This window comes from Polypterus senegalus, chromosome 2 (assembly GCF_016835505.1).
Source record: "Polypterus senegalus isolate Bchr_013 chromosome 2, ASM1683550v1, whole genome shotgun sequence".
NCBI classification, from domain to species: domain Eukaryota; kingdom Metazoa; phylum Chordata; class Cladistia; order Polypteriformes; family Polypteridae; genus Polypterus; species Polypterus senegalus.
In genome coordinates this window covers 148,531,331-148,549,514 of record NC_053155.1, presented here as the reverse complement: position 1 = coordinate 148,549,514, position 18,184 = coordinate 148,531,331, and the positions used below count along the sequence as shown (strand labels likewise).

At 36.5% G+C, this 18,184-nt stretch overlaps 1 protein-coding gene across 1 annotated transcript in view; it reads right to left on the bottom strand.

The window, feature by feature from the left end:
- Positions 1 to 18,184, bottom strand: part of nalcn (sodium leak channel, non-selective) — an 828,408-nt gene that overhangs the window by 104,866 nt on the left and 705,358 nt on the right. Inside the window, exons 23-26 of the mRNA XM_039744792.1 lie at positions 17,578 to 17,700; positions 16,068 to 16,124; positions 10,295 to 10,415; positions 6,551 to 6,682 (exon numbers count right to left, since the gene is read on the bottom strand). Coding sequence (XP_039600726.1) covers positions 6,551 to 6,682; positions 10,295 to 10,415; positions 16,068 to 16,124; positions 17,578 to 17,700 — 433 coding nt within the window. The remainder of the gene's footprint in view (positions 1 to 6,550; positions 6,683 to 10,294; positions 10,416 to 16,067; positions 16,125 to 17,577; positions 17,701 to 18,184) is intronic.

Below are 18,184 nucleotides of genomic sequence, written 5' to 3'. Positions count from 1 at the left end.
GTGGAGATTCTCAGGATGGACTGCAGGTGCTCATCAGTGAGGCGACTCCTGTGTGCTGTTTTGTTAGTCTTCATGACTGAGAAGAGCTTCTCACACAGATATGTGCTACCAAACATGCACAAGGTTCGAGCCGCATGTAGACGGAGCTGGAGCATTTCTGCAGGAATGGAGTGAATAAACTGTGCGGGCCGTGCAGTATCGTACTTTGCCTTCAGTGTGCCATTACACTGCAGCTCAATCACCTCCATCTGAATCTGCACAGGTGCAGTTTCCACATCGACGGCAAATGGGTTGCGAAACAACTCAAAATTCTTTTTTTGTTCTTCAAAGTCACCAAAGCGCCGTGCGAACTCAGTGCACAGTGCGCTCAGTTTATCAGCAAAGTGCGTATTTGGGAACACCGTTGTGCCGACTTGGTTCAACATTACTTGGCAACAGGGAAAGTGGGGCAAGTTGCACTGGTGCATTTGTGTCTCCCATAAAAGTAGCTTCACTTGAAATCACTTTGTGATTTTGCACGGTAAAACGTCTGCTGAAGTGTCAGATTCTTCTTTAACTCTTCTGCTTTCTGTATCTTGTGCATTGCATTCAGGTCTTTCAGGTTATCTTGATGTTTTGTCTCATAGTGCCGTCTTAGATTAAATTCTGTAATTACAGCCACATTAGCTCCACAAATGAGACACACGGGTTTACCGGCAATGTCAGTAAACATATACTCAGCCTCCCATCGGTTTTTAAAGGCTCTATGTTCAGAATCACCTTTTCTCTTCGGCATCGTGTGGGCTAGCTTCGCAATAACTTGCAGCATCATAAGCTAGACTTGATTAACTAAGTGTTCGGCAAGGCAGCTGAAGCGCTGCATTATGGGATCTGTAGTTTATTGTGTTACCAGCGCTTCATATCACCGGGCCATTAATAACAATAATAACAATAATACAGTATATAAAATGATGTCGCGGGCCGGATATAATTACACACCGGGCCGGATGTGGCCCATGGGCCTTGAGTTTGACACATATGGACTAAATAGAACTTGAAAAGAAATATTTTTCGAATGTGATCACGTAATTCAGATTGAGTTGACGCACTACAGTACATCGAGCCCGCGTGCTATTGTGGTTTTGCCTGTGTGCCTCAATAAGTTACCCTCCCCTCGCTCTTACTTTTTTACCGTTCATCTAATGAATACACTGAGTATGGCTTTACCAAAACAATCATTGATCGCGAATAAAGTATCCATTATTCATAAAGCTTCAATTGGTGATCTGTCTTTCTGCGTTAACCGCATATTTTTTCATACGTCTCAAACCAAGGGGATGCAAAGCTAAAATGAATCGAGAAGCGCGTGTACATACTTAGTGCATCCCCTCTTGGGAATCGAACCAAGGAAGTCAGCGCTAGAGGCGAAGCCTCTTCTATTGCGTCATGGCGTGCGGTTTGTCTATTTGAGCGTAGCAGTGTAATTCGGTTTTGTTCAGCACTCTTTGGAACTGTTGCTTTTTGTCTGCGCACTGCGTCAGTTCACGTGAGCCGCTGAATATGGTTTTATATGTCACTCGCTTCTAATTGTTTCGCTACCTTCTTAATTATATAATGCATGTTTTCTTCAGCGCTTTTTGTAGCTCTTCCTGGTTTTCTACGTAATGCGTGATTATGTGAGAGGCGTGATGATGTCACACGAAACCCCGCCCCCCACGGCTTTCGAGCTCAACTCCATTACAGTAAATGGAGAAAAATAGCTTCTAGTTATGACCATTATGCGTAGAATTTCGAAATGAAACCCGCCCAACATTTTTAAGGAAGCTGTAAGGAATGAGCCTGCCAAATTTCAGCCTTCTACCTATACGGGAAGTTGGAGAATTAGTGATGAGTCAGTGAGTCAGTCAGTCAGTCAGTGAGGGCTTTGCCTTTTATTAGTATAGATTATCTTCTTCTATCTAAACCCTGAAGAACTATTGCATGTTGGACTCCAGTCATTTTTGTCACTTACACATCAAATCTCTACTTAAATTATGCAGGCTTTCCCCATTTTGTGAAGTTAATCTGTTCCTAACAACCTATTCATAAAGTGAACGTTTTTAATGCAAACACCTGATTACTATTAATTTAAATGAAAAAAAAAAATTCTCTGGCCCTAAAATGTGACACACATTTTTTTTCACAAATAACACTAAACTATATACAAATTGACAAAGTTAGTTTAATAATATCAGTCATCAAACAAACCCTAATAAGATATTTTCATTTCATTAAATACAGCTTAATAGACTTGTCAACCTGAGTTTTGTCAACTCAATTGTCACATTCAGAGGAATGCCATTTGGATCTTTCTTGGGTTTTTACAACTTTCACCGTTTTTTCTGAAGATAAATGCAAGAAGACATGGGGTACCACACAAGACAAGATGGCTAAACCATATTACAGGAACGCAATATCAGCTGTGAGAGTGACTGAGACTGGAACTCAGTATCACCAACATCCAGCACTACCCCAAAAATCCAGTCCTAATCCAAACCCCAAGCCACAGCTCAAACATCTAGCCCTCGATCATTGCAACTGCTTTGTAGTTCACAAGAAAGGAAAGAGTATTAAACAACTTCTTCATGTATCTGATTTTTTGTAAATTGGATGTTTGTAATTTGGCTTAAGAACATGGTGTCATATTCTGCTCTTACTGTATATCAATAAGCAAAAGCAATGAAGCTTAGCCATACATGAGCTTATCACTTGCCACAGTATCAGTATATATACACTCACCTAAAGGATTAGTAGGAACACCATACTAATACGGTGTTTGACCCCCTTTCGCCCTCAGAACTGCCTTAATTCTACGTGGCATTGATTCAACAAGGTGCTGAAAGCATTCTTTAGAAATGTTGGCCCATATTGATAGGATAGCATCTTGCAGTTGATGGAGATTTGTGGGATGCACATCCAGGGCACGAAGCTCCCTTTCCACCACATCCCAAAGATGCTCTATTGAGTTGAGATCTGGTGACTGTGGGGGCCATTTTAGTACAGTGAACTCACTGTCATGTTCAAGAAACCAATTTGAAATGATTCGAGCTTTGTGACATGGTGCATTATCCTGCTGGAAGAAGCCATCAGAGGATGGGTACATGGTGGTCATGAAGGGATGGACATGGTCAGAAACAATGCTCAGGTAGCCCGTGGCATTTAAACGATGCCCAATTGGCACTAAGGGGCCTAAAGTGTGCCAAGAAAACATCCCCCACATCATTACACCACCACTACCAGCCTGCATAGTGGTAACAAGGCATGATGGATCCATGTTCTCATTCTTTTTACGCCAAATTCTGACGCTACCATTTGAATGTCTCAACAGAAATCGAGACTCATCAGACCAGGCAACATTTTTCCAGTCTTCAACTGTCCAATTTTGGTGAGCTATTGTAGCCTCTTTTTCCTATTTGTAGTGGAGATGAGTGGTACCCGGTGGGGTCTTCTGCTGTTGTAGCCCATCCGCCTCAAGGTTGTGCATGTTGTGGCTTCACAAATGCTTTGCTGCATACCTCGGTTGTAACGAGTGGTTATTTCAGTCAAAGTTGCTCTTCTATCAGCTTGAATCAGTCGGCCCATTCTCCTCTGACCTCTAGCATCAACAAGGCATTTTCGCCCACAGGACTGCCGCATACTGGATGTTTTTCCCTTTTCACACTATTCTTTGTAAACCCTAGAAATGGTTGTGCGTGAAAATCCCAGTAACTGAGCAGATTGTGACATACTCAGACCGGCCCGTCTGGCACCAACAACTATACCACACTCAAAATTGCTTAAATCACCTTTCTTTCCCATTCTGACATTCAGTTTGGAGTTCAGGAGATTGTCTTGACTAGGACCACACCCCTAAATGTATTGAAGCAACTGCCATGTGATCGGTTGATTAGATAATTGCATTAATGAGAAATTGAATAGGTGTTCCTAATAATCCTTTAGGTGAGTGTATGTCTGATAATATTCTTTAGTACACATGAACACTTTGCCAAACAAATTGCATTTTTTACAATGCCAGTTTCAGCAATCTTCATTTACTTTGGTCCTATAGTCATATTTAATAGCACTTTAGGTTCATATATCACTGTTTGGCTGCAATTAGTGTACAGTGTGATGGACAGCCACGGTCACTACCTTGCCGGGAAACCAGCAAGGCGGAAGGACCAAGGGAAAGAGCATTGATGAGGCAATACCTACCCTGGGACACCAGAGGGCACCCATCCTGGGCAGCAGTGGCACCACAGATTCCTGCAGGGCATGTTGGGAACTGCAGTTTGGTGAAGCCCAGTTGGGTACTGTGGGGGCCACCAGGGTCAGCTGTAGAGCCCTGTAGAGGACCCCCAGCGCACCTGGGAGTGATTCCAGGTAATACTGATGAGCCACCTGGAACACTTCTGGGACCTGAATAAGAGGAGCCGCCTCACTCCATTGAGGGGCCAGTGTCAGGAAGAAGGAGACAAAGCCTGAGGAGGAGTAAAGGCAGATGGACTGGTGGCAAGGAAGGGGATGGATTGGATATTGGTGTGCTGTTGGTGGTTTGTGCACTTTTAATTGTAAATAAACATGGGTGTTGAGTGAACCTGTGTCCTGCCTGTCTATGTCCGGGGGTTAGGGTGGCAGTGCGCCTCCTAGTGGCTTACAACAGCATACAAAAACATGTTAATAATTCAACCATACCATTATTTTTTTGATATGGAAATACTCTGTCACATCTTCACTACATTCCAATTTTAACCCAGCAATTCAATTTTTAATTCCATCCTGTTGAAAGTCTTAGCACATTACAAACTATTCAAAGTCAGCAGCATCCATTCCCTTAATTTACTCAGTTTCATGCCAGTCGCCCATTGAGCAAAACTTTTCAAAAGCCCACCTGTCATCATATGTCAATCTCTCAGACACAAGCAATGATTCTATGATAGCATTTACAGTTTGTCCAAGCACTATTACACAACTTTGCAACTGCTAATTAGACTTCCCACAAAATAAAAGTCTCACTCTGGGTCTATCTATAAAGGTCCATTGGTGAAACATTCAAGCAGCATGTAAACTCAACTTTTCTCTTCCCTTTTTTGTATTGCTGATTCTTCTCTACATATGATACTGATGCTGATTCTGTGTTATCTGCATGTATGTCCAGTGGTTCCTAGCTTGACTGAGGTAAGCAATACCACACTGCGTGCATGCTACGGTTTGTTTGGCCCCTCATACATGCTGTACTTTTTCCACCAAGCAGAGGAGATGCATAGTGAGGGCACTCCTGCCCATCTGTGACTTTTACAAGTCCGGCTCCATCTTGACAGATCTGCTGTATAAAGCAACAGTAGTGAAGGTGATGCCTTTATTCAAACCTGGACCTGAGTCTACTAAGAGCCAGGGACATGTACCAGAGACAGAGAAAACGAGAAAGCCTGTAAGACTGACCTTAATTTGGTGTGTTTTTATTCGTGCATTTAAGTACAACAACAACAACACTTATTTTTATAGCACATTTTCAAACAAATAATGTAATTCAAAGTGCAAAGTGCTCAAAGAACCCATCTTTGCTTCTTTATTTTCTGTTTGATTAAAAGGAATTACCAACATCTCTACAGCTTCTGACTGCTTCCTCTCCACCAGCCACACAATACTTTGTCTCCTGTGCAGATTCACTTAGTTTCTTCTTTTGTAAGTTTTATCTGGAGATTTGTAGACTTCTTCCAGAATTTAATTATTTTTGTAATGCATTGTAATCTTAAACAGTGCAGCACTTTTTAGGTTGGCATTATATTACTGTGTATTTTATAAAGTGTTCTACAGTTGTGCACTCCCTAAAAGATGCTACATGAAACTGATATCAAATTTCTGTACAAGATTTAGATCCCTATAGCCTTTTATTTAACAAAAGCCAACTGATGATGTATATGCTTTAACTGTAGTTCAGTGCCCTGTTTTTGTATTTTTTGTTATTAATAATGGAATGTCAAATTAACACAATAATGACCAACACAGTAGTTTTAATAATGTTGTCCTAATTTAATTCAACAGGATGAACAATTGTTAACGTTTTGGATATGATAACTTATATAAAATATTTCCCTTTCTCTATTTTCTTTGGGACAATTCTAGTCATTATAAATTCTTCTCCCCAGACTCCCCATGTGTCAACTCCATTGTTCTCCTGTTCAAGGATTGCTGGGTGTGGATGGTGGGTGTGCTTCATTGGGGTGTTGTTAACTTAATTTCAGACTTCTATAAATGTGAAAATTATTTCCTATGTTTCTTTTTTCTTTTCAATATTTTTACCAAAAAATACATTTTTTTTTCTATACTTTCTAGATGGGTATCGGAAAATATATATAATCTACAGCAAATGAAATGTAGTAAAGTATGTCTTACCAATTCTTAATATTTCTATTAATCTAAAAATTTGTAAAATTATATAAAAAACAGCAAATTAACATTTGTAAAGAACACTTGATAAACAAGCTAGGTGACTCTGCATCTAACATTGCAATGATCATAGAAATATTACTATTTCAACATCATTTCTTACAAGATAGATGAAGATGTCCATAACTCCTCCAAAGTCTCTGATCACAGCAGTAGGGGTAAAAAATAATCCATCTGCCATTATTTTTAAATTGAGCTCAAAGCTCATGAAAATGACAAAAACATATTCAGCAATCTGAAAAATAAATTTTAGAGTTATATTTATTGAACTAAGGTCAGATTACTTCATAAGACATTCCTACAAGAAAAAGCTGTTAGAATTACTTGTTGTGCAAATTGTGAAGACTTGATTTACTGGTATATTTTAACTACACAAACAAGCCAAGCACACTTTTTTGTTAGTAATATTGTCTTTCTCAGTAAGGTAGCATATATATTGCACTCATATACAGTGGGTATGGAAAGTATTCAGACCCCCTTCAATTTTTCACTCTTTGTTATACTGCAGCCATTTGCTAAAATCATTTAAATTAATTTTTTTCTTCATTAATGTACACACAGCACCCCATATTGACAGACAAAAAAAAGAATTTTTGAAATTGTTGCAGATTTATTAAAAAAGAAAAACTGAAATATCACATGGTCCTAAGTATTCAGACCCTTTGCTCAGTATTTAGTGGAAGCACCCTTTTGAGCTAATACAGCCATGAGTCTTCTTGGGAAAGATGCAACAAGTTTTTCACACCTGGATTTGGGGATCCTCTGCCATTCCTCCTTGCAGATCCTCTCCAGTTCTGTCAGGTTGGATGGTAAACATTGGTGGACAGCCATTTTTAGTTCTCTCCAGAGATGCTCAATTGGGTTCAAGTCAGGGCTCTGGCTGGGCCATTCAAGAACAGTCACAGAGTTGTTGTGAAGCCACTCCTTCGTTATTTTAGCTGTGTGCTCAGGGTCATTGTCTTGTTGGAAGGTAAACCTTCGGCCCAGTCTGAGGTCCTTAGCACTCTGGAGAAGATTTTTGTCCAGGATATCCCTGTACTTCGCTGCATTCATCTTTCCCCCGGGACTGTATTGGACAAGTAATGAGCAGTGCCTGGTTGTCTCCACACACTGAGGAGAGGTAAGGCACATGACAGCCCGCATGGAGTTTGCTAAAAGGCACCTGAAGGACTCTGAGATGGTGAGAAATAAGATTCTCTGGTCTGATGAGACCAAGAGAGAACATTTTTGGCCTTAATTCTAAGCGGTATGTGTGGAGACAACCAGGCACTGCTCATCACTTGTCTAATACAGTCCCCACAGTGAAGCATGGCGGTGGCAGCATCATGCTGTGGGGGTGTTTTGCAGCTGCAGGGACAGGACGACTGGTTGCAATCGAGGGAAAGATGAATGCGGCCAAGTACAGGGATATCCAGGACAAAAACCTTCTCCAGAGTGCTAAGGACCTCAGACTGGGCCGAAGGTTTACCTTCCAACAAGACAATGACCCTAAGCACACAGCTAAAATAACGAAGGAGTGGCTTCACAACAACTCTGTGACTGTTCTTGAATGGCCCAGCCAGAACCCTGACTTAAACCCAATTGAGCATCTCTGGAGAGACCTAAAAATGGCTGTCCACCAACGTTTACCATACAACCTGACAGAACTGGAGAGGATCTACAAGGAAGAATGTCAGAGGATCCCCAAATCCAGGTGTGAAAAACTTGTTGCATCTTTCCCAAGAAGACTCATGGCTGTATTAGCTCAAAAGGGTGCTTCTACTAAATACTGAACAAAGGGTCTGAATACTTAGGACCATGTGATATTTCAGTTTTTCTTTTTTAATAAATCTGCAACAATTTCAACAATTCTTTTTTTTGTCTGTTAATATGGGGTGCTGTGTGTACATTAATGAGGAAAAAAATGTTTTTAATGATTTTAGCAAATGGCTAAAATATAACAAAGAGTGAAAAACTGAAGGGGGTCTGAATACTTTCCTTACCCACTGTAGATGCCTCAAAGCCTTAGCTGCAACACTGGAACATAATAGCCATATTTTTCAAAAAACAACATTTGTCCAGTCTTCAGTGCTTAATTTCAGCACATGATGAAACTGTTAGAAATAATTTTATTACTATGAGCAAATATTGTGTTGACTTAGAGTAAGTCAATACATCAATGCAATGTTATTCAGTAAAACATTAGCAGCAAGATCAAGTGGACTCAAATCTTGCTCTGTCTCATGATCTGCGGAGACAGGTTGATTAACTGTAAGTCAGTCAGAAGATCAACAGATGCCATAAAGACGATCCTGCAGTATAAGGTGTTAACATTTAAATAGGTTTAAGTTGTTCATTCCACATCAAAATAAGGTGTAAAAGAATTTTAACTGAAAATAAATGACACATTTACCATGGCAAAATGCTAACTATAACATTCAACAAGTTATGTAAACTCTCTGTGCTTCTTAGTCTAGTGCTGTATATCAACATTTATTTAATTCTGCTAGCCAAGTATATCTAGAGGTGTAGACAGATTAAAATCAGGTTCCACAAATAGGGTGTGGAATTATTCTGCTTTGCCAATAAATAGAGATTAACTGTGCAAACAAGACCCAGGTCATAGGACTAGGCATAAATGCACGGTAACAAGATTGCATGGTTTTTAAGAAAAGAGATCGTGTATGTTAGTCACACTTTCATTCTTTAATGTTACAAGCAAGTTGAAGACATTATACTGGTAAAGTATCATTCTTGATTATAAAGAATACATTACTTGGGCACTTAGAGGTTGAGGAAACAAGATAATCTGTAAGAGGTTCCAGAATTCCACTAAGTGGAGTATAGAATCCACAACTGGTCAAAGGCATCAGTGTAAAAAGTAAATATTCACTTCATACTATTGTCTATAATCTATCTTTATATATAAAAGAACCCATGGCTGTAGGATGTTAAATAGAGAAATCTAATGTGTACTGAATGATAGATTTTCAACTCTTAGCTTGCTTTCTAATGCTTTAATGTAAAGTTGCAGTGAGATACTTTATAGCAGGGGACCTTAAGTTCAGTCCTGGAGTGCCATATTGGCTGCACATTTTTTTCCAAATCAGTTTCTTGATTACAAACCAGTTATTGCTCAAGCAAAATTTTATGCCTCATTTTAGTTAATGTGCTTGTTAAAGATTCCTAATTCTTAATGTCTTCTTTTAGTCTTAAATAGCTGTATTTACTATTTAATCATTTATATTAGCCAGCTTCCAATTAACAATGAGGTGCAAAGGAATTTGCAGTTCACTAAATACTATGGATTCATTCACACCTGCTTATGATCATCATAAAGTTTACATTTTAATAAAATATTTGGAAAGAAATGAAAGAGAAAAAGTGAAGAACTACATTTTTTTCTTTAATCATGGCCATAAATTGTCTGACTGATATTTGTAGAAAGGAAAATTCAACAATTTCAACAATGACTTGATGTGTCAGAATGAAAGCCATATAATTAAATAACAAACTGTTATCTGCCATATTGGTTTCTAATTAAGAAACTGCATCAGAACAAAAACATGCAGCTACTGTGGTCCTCTAGTAATGAACTTCAGGACCCCTGCTTTACAGGATTGAAATGTGAAACCAGCAGTTAAGTTTTCTGTTAAGTGCACTGATGTTTTGACTATCCAGATTTAATACCTGGTTAAAATATTTAAAAATGTATACATCTTAAACACATATTACAGAATAAATATGAAAATGAACAAAGGATAAAAAAAATATTATTTGGTAAGTTCTTAGTCTAAGGTAATTAACAATATTGCTTACGTCAAAGTATGTGTACATTAAAGAGTATACATTTAAAAAACATAGTTACCTGTAAAGTAGGAACATGCATAACTCTTGTAAATGGAGACTCAAACATCATAGAAATACAGGAGCATATTGTTACAACTATCATAACCCAATCCAGATAGGTGACCAATCCAAACAGATCACTGAAATTAATCAAAAATATTTAAAACAGAATCAATCAATTGAAAACCAATGACAAAGACAAGGCAGGTAGACATGATATCATAATGTAACAAGTACAATAACAGGGTTGTGTGTCCTGAAATCATTATAATACTAAGAACATTGAAAAATCAATGTTATGATTGAACATTAATTTACAAGTGTTTCTCAAACTCTGCTATTAATAAAGTAGCCGGTTAAATCCTTCATAGTCTATGTTCTTCACAACCCAGTCATTAATCACCAAGTGCTTCTAAAAGGGGATTACTCTTACAATGACTGTAGCCATGAGCAGCAATCACCATGTATAATATGCTAAATTTACATTATGATAGTTCAATAAACAATTGGAATTATATTGAGATTATAATATTTTCATGATGCAATGCAAACTATCATCTACAGTATGATATTTTATAGCTAAGTTATTCAATTCATTTAAATAGTTTTTAGACTGTAAATAATCACACATTTGTAAGTTAATATTTCTAGGTACTTAAAAGTTTGGAAGAATTGGTGTTCTAAAGTTGCAGCTCGGTTAACTTTCATGGAGACATTTTATAGGTTGCAATTGGTTATGTAGAGAAGTGGGAAGAAATTAAAGTGGAAGGACAGAAATAAAGATCGATATACTTGGATAGAGAGAAAGTACAGTTGCAGTAAACAAAGCCTACCCAAAGAACATTTGTTGAATTCTCCGTGTGTCTCCGACTACCAGCTCACAAACCCAAAACTTACATATTACTTAAATTAATCCAGAGTGATATAACAGATACCCGCCCATACAATAAGCTTCTTAGAGCTTCATTACACCTGCTGTAAAGGTTTTTTGCACTTAATGTAGAGGCGATTTTGCAATCACTATGGACTTTTTAACAGATATTGTGATAAAGTACCCTGGGTATCCCCATAGTTTCTTCAATAAGTCTATTTTACAGTGTGTCAAAAGACAATAAACAGTATGTTTAGAGGTGGAGTGCTACTTGTTGATAGCGAGTATACTATCTGTACACTTGTTGACATTTGTAATTAATCCTCAGCAGCTGAAGAACAATACAATACAATACAGCACAGTATCACACCTGTAACATTGGGAAAGCATGGTATGGCCACATATGGCTATATGGAAAATGCACAGTTGCTGTCTTTGAGTAGGTAGTTTATATGTTTCACCTTATATTTAGATTATTCACTATATATATATATACAATTGATGCTTCCATGGATGGCCTCATGTGCTGCTCACCATCTTTCTGTTGCCTTTAAGGTTGCATCCACAGATGTTTATTATTTAAAAATATTTAGGAATCATCTACAGCAGCTGCACCTCTATTTCACAAGCAGCACAAACAGAACTGCTCTTCATAGAACAGCTTCAGAATAATTGGGCCTGATAAACTTGAAAGTAAAGGTAAGATTATCTGCACTGGCATTTCATTTGCAATGATTAAAGTTTTTTATGTGATTATTACAGTTCAAATGATACAAATTGTTATTTTGTGAGGTGAAGGACACAGAGTGACTGTCAAATCATCAGGTTATTTCAAAACTTAAGAGAAACATGCTGTCCTAGCAGCATTAGCTGATGAAGTGGAGATAATCTGGTGCCCTATAACAAAAGGTTATTGTATTCCTGTTTTTTATATAAGCAGCCTACATGCAGGCAGATGTACTGACACGTCTTACTTTGTTATAAAAGTTGTTCCAGAAGGAGGATGACAAATTTCTTGCCATGAAAAAAAGAGTAACTCTCTATGCTGTTTAATATTTAATGATTTATACTGTAATCAAAGATGATTAAATTTACATGTGAAATTCTTTATTTTCCAGGTTCCAATGACAAATGAAGCCATCGAGGATATCAAAGATGCTGGTGATTGTCAGCCAGGGTCACTCTTGGCAAAACTTCATTACCTTGATGACACTGAAGGTCTTGGGGCTTTTAATATTATGCATGCGGAGATGAGGGTCAGAAAAGGACAATGTCCAGGCAGTGAAATTAAGAATGGAGATCTGTACACAATTCAGAAAATAGGTATTTTATTTTTTTTCTCTTAAAGAAAAAACCCCACCAAAATCCCTTCTACTTCCTTTTTAAATTGTGAAAGACCATAGATCAGTTTAATGGATAGCCTAAATAGAAGATCTGAAAATCTGCATTTATTAAGAGCTTTCAATGTATGTACACCTCAGTTAGCAATAACAGTGAATGCAGAAACAGCAAACTATCACAACTTACAGAACATTTTTAAGACAAGCATCAGGTCAGATGGTGTTACATTAGTGGCCCTCCTTCAAGCACCACTTGCTAACTGGAGAATTAAAGGTATGTAAAAAAGATATCCACTTATGATGCTGATTGTCAGGAATGCTCCAAAAATATTTGGTTTTAGAAGCAGCAGTCTAATGAAACAACAAATTATCCAGTCAGGCATAAAAACATGTTTATGCTTACACATGCACTTTTATTCATTGCACCTTTTAGAGAGAGAACCAGCTTCACATCATGTCTAAACTAGCCTCTCAAGATGATAAAATGAGAACGCTATACTCATCCCTCAGCCAGTTGGCTTTTATTATACTTATATGCATATTTCCATTGTGAACTGTGAGAAAGATTTCTCAACAATGCATAGGGTAAGATTATAAATGATCAGATCCTATGTGATAAACAATTGCTTAATGTGTGTTACTTCCTCAAAATCATAAGTAGAAACAAAGTATTTAATCACAACTTTTGTTTCCGGTAAAGTCTGACTTAAGAAACAGGCACCTCCGTTAACAGACCCCCCTTTAAAAGATATACCATACTGTGAGGTTGTTGAAATGTTTTACAGAAAGCCAAGAAGGATAAAATGTTAGTTAGAAAACAGTAAAATATGTAAATTGTAACATTATTAGATAACCATTGCAAAAAACTTTATTTTATTGACGTATATATTTATTTGCTAGCCAAAGTACCCAGCTTTGCCTGGGCATATTTGTAGAATGGTTTAAGAAAAGAAAGCAAATGTTTGTGTTTTTAAAATGGTGACCCTGCTATTATTGCCTGCTGTCCTATCCATCAACCATATTGCATCTCTACCAATGTCTCTTGTGAGTCAATAATTTGTTCTTTATGGGTCCAACTGGATTCCAGAATTGCAGTAATTCCTTACCATGAGTGCTGTCATGTCTGACTCATCCTCTTAGTTTAAGGTGGACAATTCATAGTGCTTAAATTATGAAGAACATCTGACAAAACAGGAGTTAAATAACAACTATTTGATTCTCCTTTGTTTTGAACTGCGGTTCTATTCTCAATCAGGCCTCACCTAACACTACCCTGAAAAATTATACTTCTTTTTAGAATGCAGTCAATAGAAGCAGCTTGCGGTGCTGCCTTGGTAAGTAATGTTAGGCTCTGGTCATTTTGTCTGCTAGTCTGGCTTCAGTCTGTTTGGATGTTTCACTTGTTCTTAGCCAGAATGTGGCACTGGTGTGCACACACAGGGGAAGAAAAAAAAAATCACTGGGACCCCCAGGGTCAAAATTTTGTGTTGCAAAGTAGTCTTTCTTTTCTTTATGGTCCAAGAGAGCAAAATTATTTCCAGATCAGTCAAATGATGCATGATTACATAAGGGAACATAAAAACAGACATTTTATTATATACATAGATTGTGTTTAATTTGACTTGTTAATTGTTTTTTATTTACATTGTATTTAGTCTTGAAACAATTTTGCACGGGGAAATCTTTATAATTAGCCCCCTACTTTATTATGAAGCCTTCAAAACCATTTATAAAAAGAGGATATCTTGCATGCCCATTTTTGGAAAATATTACAGACAAATATAGTGACAAATTAGGAAGAGTTCAACTACATCATACAGATCAAAATACCTCACTTATCATAAATTATAATTTCTACTCCAGCCCCAGGACTCTGATCTATACTAAGTGGGTGGATAATTCACTTTAATTCCAGGAAATGCATTCTTGTGTGGAGTTCTTCACTGAATATAGGATCATACCACTTAAACATATTTACAGCTGAATATAATGGATAAAAAACAAATGGTGTCTTATAGTATGAGAGGACCACCATTTTGTTCTCTTTGTAAAGTCTGCAGTTAGTAATAATCAGTGTATACATGTTATTCAGCACCCAAAATACACAACACATTTTCATTTTTGTGTTTGTGTAAACAGAAGTACTGACTATTGATACTTTAGTCTGATTATATTTAAATTTGCAAGCCATAAAAGCTTTAAATCTGGGGATGTTTATGCATAATTTGATGATCAGGTATTTACTGAATATAAATAAACTGTTAGTCTTCCCATCACAAAAATGCATTTGTTTCATATTTTATAAAGTGTTGTATTTCTAATTATTTGAGAGGAGCACAGGGTCAAACAAAGGACACTATTAACTTGTTCCAGTATTTCTCTGTGTTATACTTAGAAACAAAAACTGATTTCATATATGAAGTAACTAGAAAATATGCTTAGTGTAATATCATAAATAATTCTATTATAATAAGATTATTCAAATTCTAACATAGCTATTTTTTTTAATTTAATGTTTCTCAAATTCTATCAATATGACACCATAGTTCCTGGGATAATTCATGCAACAAACTGTTATTAAAACAAAGTTCACATTGTGATTTCACCTGACTTTGACAATTAATTAGATTTCTTTCTCATCTTAGACATGCCAGTCTTTGTCAGAAATATAGAGTGGCGTGTGCTGCCTAGAACATTTTAGTACAAATACTGTATGTCTCTTCATATTTGTTTAGCTCTTTTTCTGGATATAATGTAAAGGCAGAGAAGTGGAACAACCAACCCACAGTAGCAATTCAAAACTGGAACACTATTTCCAATCTAAGGGAATGCTGTGAATCAGTACAGCAACAAAAATAGCATTATAAAAGAAAAGTCCAAAGGAAAGTATATTTAATGATTCCCCAAACATATTTAATGAGTAATTATTGTAATTTTAAAGTAGTTATTCTTCCAAGTTATTTGTACAAATTGTGTAATTAAGTTAGTTGTAATTTACTTGAATTTCTTGTGTAAATCTTAATTAATTTAATTTTAAAGTTTGTATTTTTTATATGCCTTATTTGTATTTGAAGTTCTGTTTATTTAGCATGTCATTAAAACAAGCATTCAGTTAGATACAGTGTTGTCTTTGGTAATAAAAACAAAATACAAATTAGTATCTTAAAAGTAAACAACTAACTGAACAAATATTCAGTCTTCACAATGAAGCCATAGCCAAGATACTAAAACATTAAGCAAGGAGATTAAAAACTCACCTACAGATAGGATCACCAGAACATTTATGATAAAGTGTTTTTTGTGTTTGCTAGTTTTTATCATCATGCTATTCCCAGCCTCATTTGTATTTATGATTTAAAAAAATGCATCCTTTCATTTAATGATCTTAACCTCACTTTTAATGGATGTTTAGTGAGCTGTTACACGATTACTTTAGAACAGAAGTTAACCAAATTCAGCAGAAGGTAGATTTAAATGTAAAACACATTTAGAGTTTTGTTTGCGTATTTTTCTTGTATGGATGGATGCATGCAGATTTGTTAAAGAAGATAGAATCAAAACAATCTATACGAAATACTTACTAAAGCTGGTGGTATTTTGTATTTTTGACTGCTCCTGTAATTGGGTCTGTCTTTGAGCTGTAAACAATAAGAAACCAAATGTAAACTTCTTGCAAGAATAACACAAAACACATTTTTTTGCTGTCAGATATAGTTTTTTTAAATTGTTTTCACACTTTAATGAATTAAATATAGGTTAATTCATCCAATATCCATCCCACTATATCCTAACTACAGGGTCATGGGGGTCTGCTGGAGCCAATCCCAGCCAACACAGGGTGTAAGGCAGGAAACAAACCCCAGGCAGGGCACCAGCCAACGCAGGGCGCGTACACACACACACCAAGCACACACTAGGGACAATTAAGAATCACCAATACACCTAACCTGCATGTCTTTGGAAACCGGAGTAGCCGGAGGAAACCCACACAGACACGGGGAGAACATGCAAACTTCACGCAGGGAGGACCCAAGAAGCGAACCCAGGTCTCCTAACTGCGAGGCAGCAGCGCTACCCACTGCGCCACTGTGCCTCCAAATATAGGTTTTTAAATGATAATTTGTTTGAATTTAATATTTTCTAATATTAAAATCTATGTTTTTAAGCAAAACTCTTGAAGACATTGTAAAAAAGTGTATTAGTTAAGTTTAAGGACCTGTGTTGCAACCGGTGTCTCAAAGTTTACTTTTTGGATTCACATTTGGAATTTTTGCCTGAAAATCTTGGAGCAGCGAGTGAAGATCAGGGTGAAAGATTCCATCAGAATATCAAGGGCACAGAAAGAAGGTACTAGAGACATTGGGATATCAGTATAAAGGCAGATTACTGCTGGATGGTTCATTGGGTTGTGCTGTATGAGAAAAAGTGTTGAAACAACAGGAAACTAAATACAGTTTTGAATAAAAAAAATAAGAAAGGACAAAAACTAGGGATTTTATATGTAACTCAATAAATATACATTGTTGTTCTCTTTACATATACATTTAAAAAGATTGGATTGAATGTTTTGATGTCGAATTGGTTTAGACCAATATTGTTTAAATGAATAAATTGTGTACATTGTTAAATTTTAATCAAATTTCTTTTCATTGTTGTACTTAAGTGTGATGCATTGAAAACATTCTAATAATATTTTTTATTATGTTCATGAATGCAAATAAAAATAACCACAATTAAAACAATTTATTATTAGTTTAATTCCACCAACTTGGGATTTATTACAAATATTTCAATAATATGGTAAATGTTTCTTGTTTTAGCAGAATGTGCAAATAATGAATCCAAAAATTAATTCCAGACTAGGCAACATATTAAAAGTATGCTGGATTTGATGCAGTATATTTCCGATAGACACATATCCAATAACAGTTGCTTGTTAATTAGAAACTATAAATACACATGTAATTTCATTTCATTTTGAACTAATTGGAATCAATATCAGATTTAAAAATGTTTTTAAAAGGCAATTATCACATTTTAATTGAGAAAATCAACACACAGATGTCTCCAGTTTTCTTGATGAATACTTACGCATTAAAACGAGCTCGCACTATCAGTCTGCAGAAGTTTCTGAACCTGTGTTCTCGACCCACTATAAATAATGGTTTATCAAAATATGGGTGATTTTCCCGCAGCTCTTCCTCCTGTACTTTTCTTTAAAACAAGGCAGAAAAAAATGCTCATAAATGACAACTTAAATATAGTACTATAGTTTAAAAAGAAGCCATATTCATTTGTTTATGAGTGTAATACCTATTTTAGGTTGCTAAATCAAATGCTGAGCAGATACTTGAATAACTTTTATTACTTTATTTGTTGCTGACATGAATCTCAACAGTAATAAGAAATTCCTGTTAATTTAAATTAGCAGTTATTTATCTGCAGTAGTTTTTTTCTTGAAGTAAAGACAACTAATTATAATTAAATTTGAGAGCAAAAACCTCCCATTCGCCCATCCTGAACATATTTTTTCCAAGTTAATGGGTTGTCAGAGTTAAAAAGAAAATAAAAATCATAACAGTCAGTCAGTTAGTCATTTTCCAACCCGCTATATCCTAACCACAGGGTCAAGGGGGTCTGCTGGAGCCAATCCCAGCCAGCACAGGGTGCAAGGCAGGAAACAAACCCCGAGCAGGGT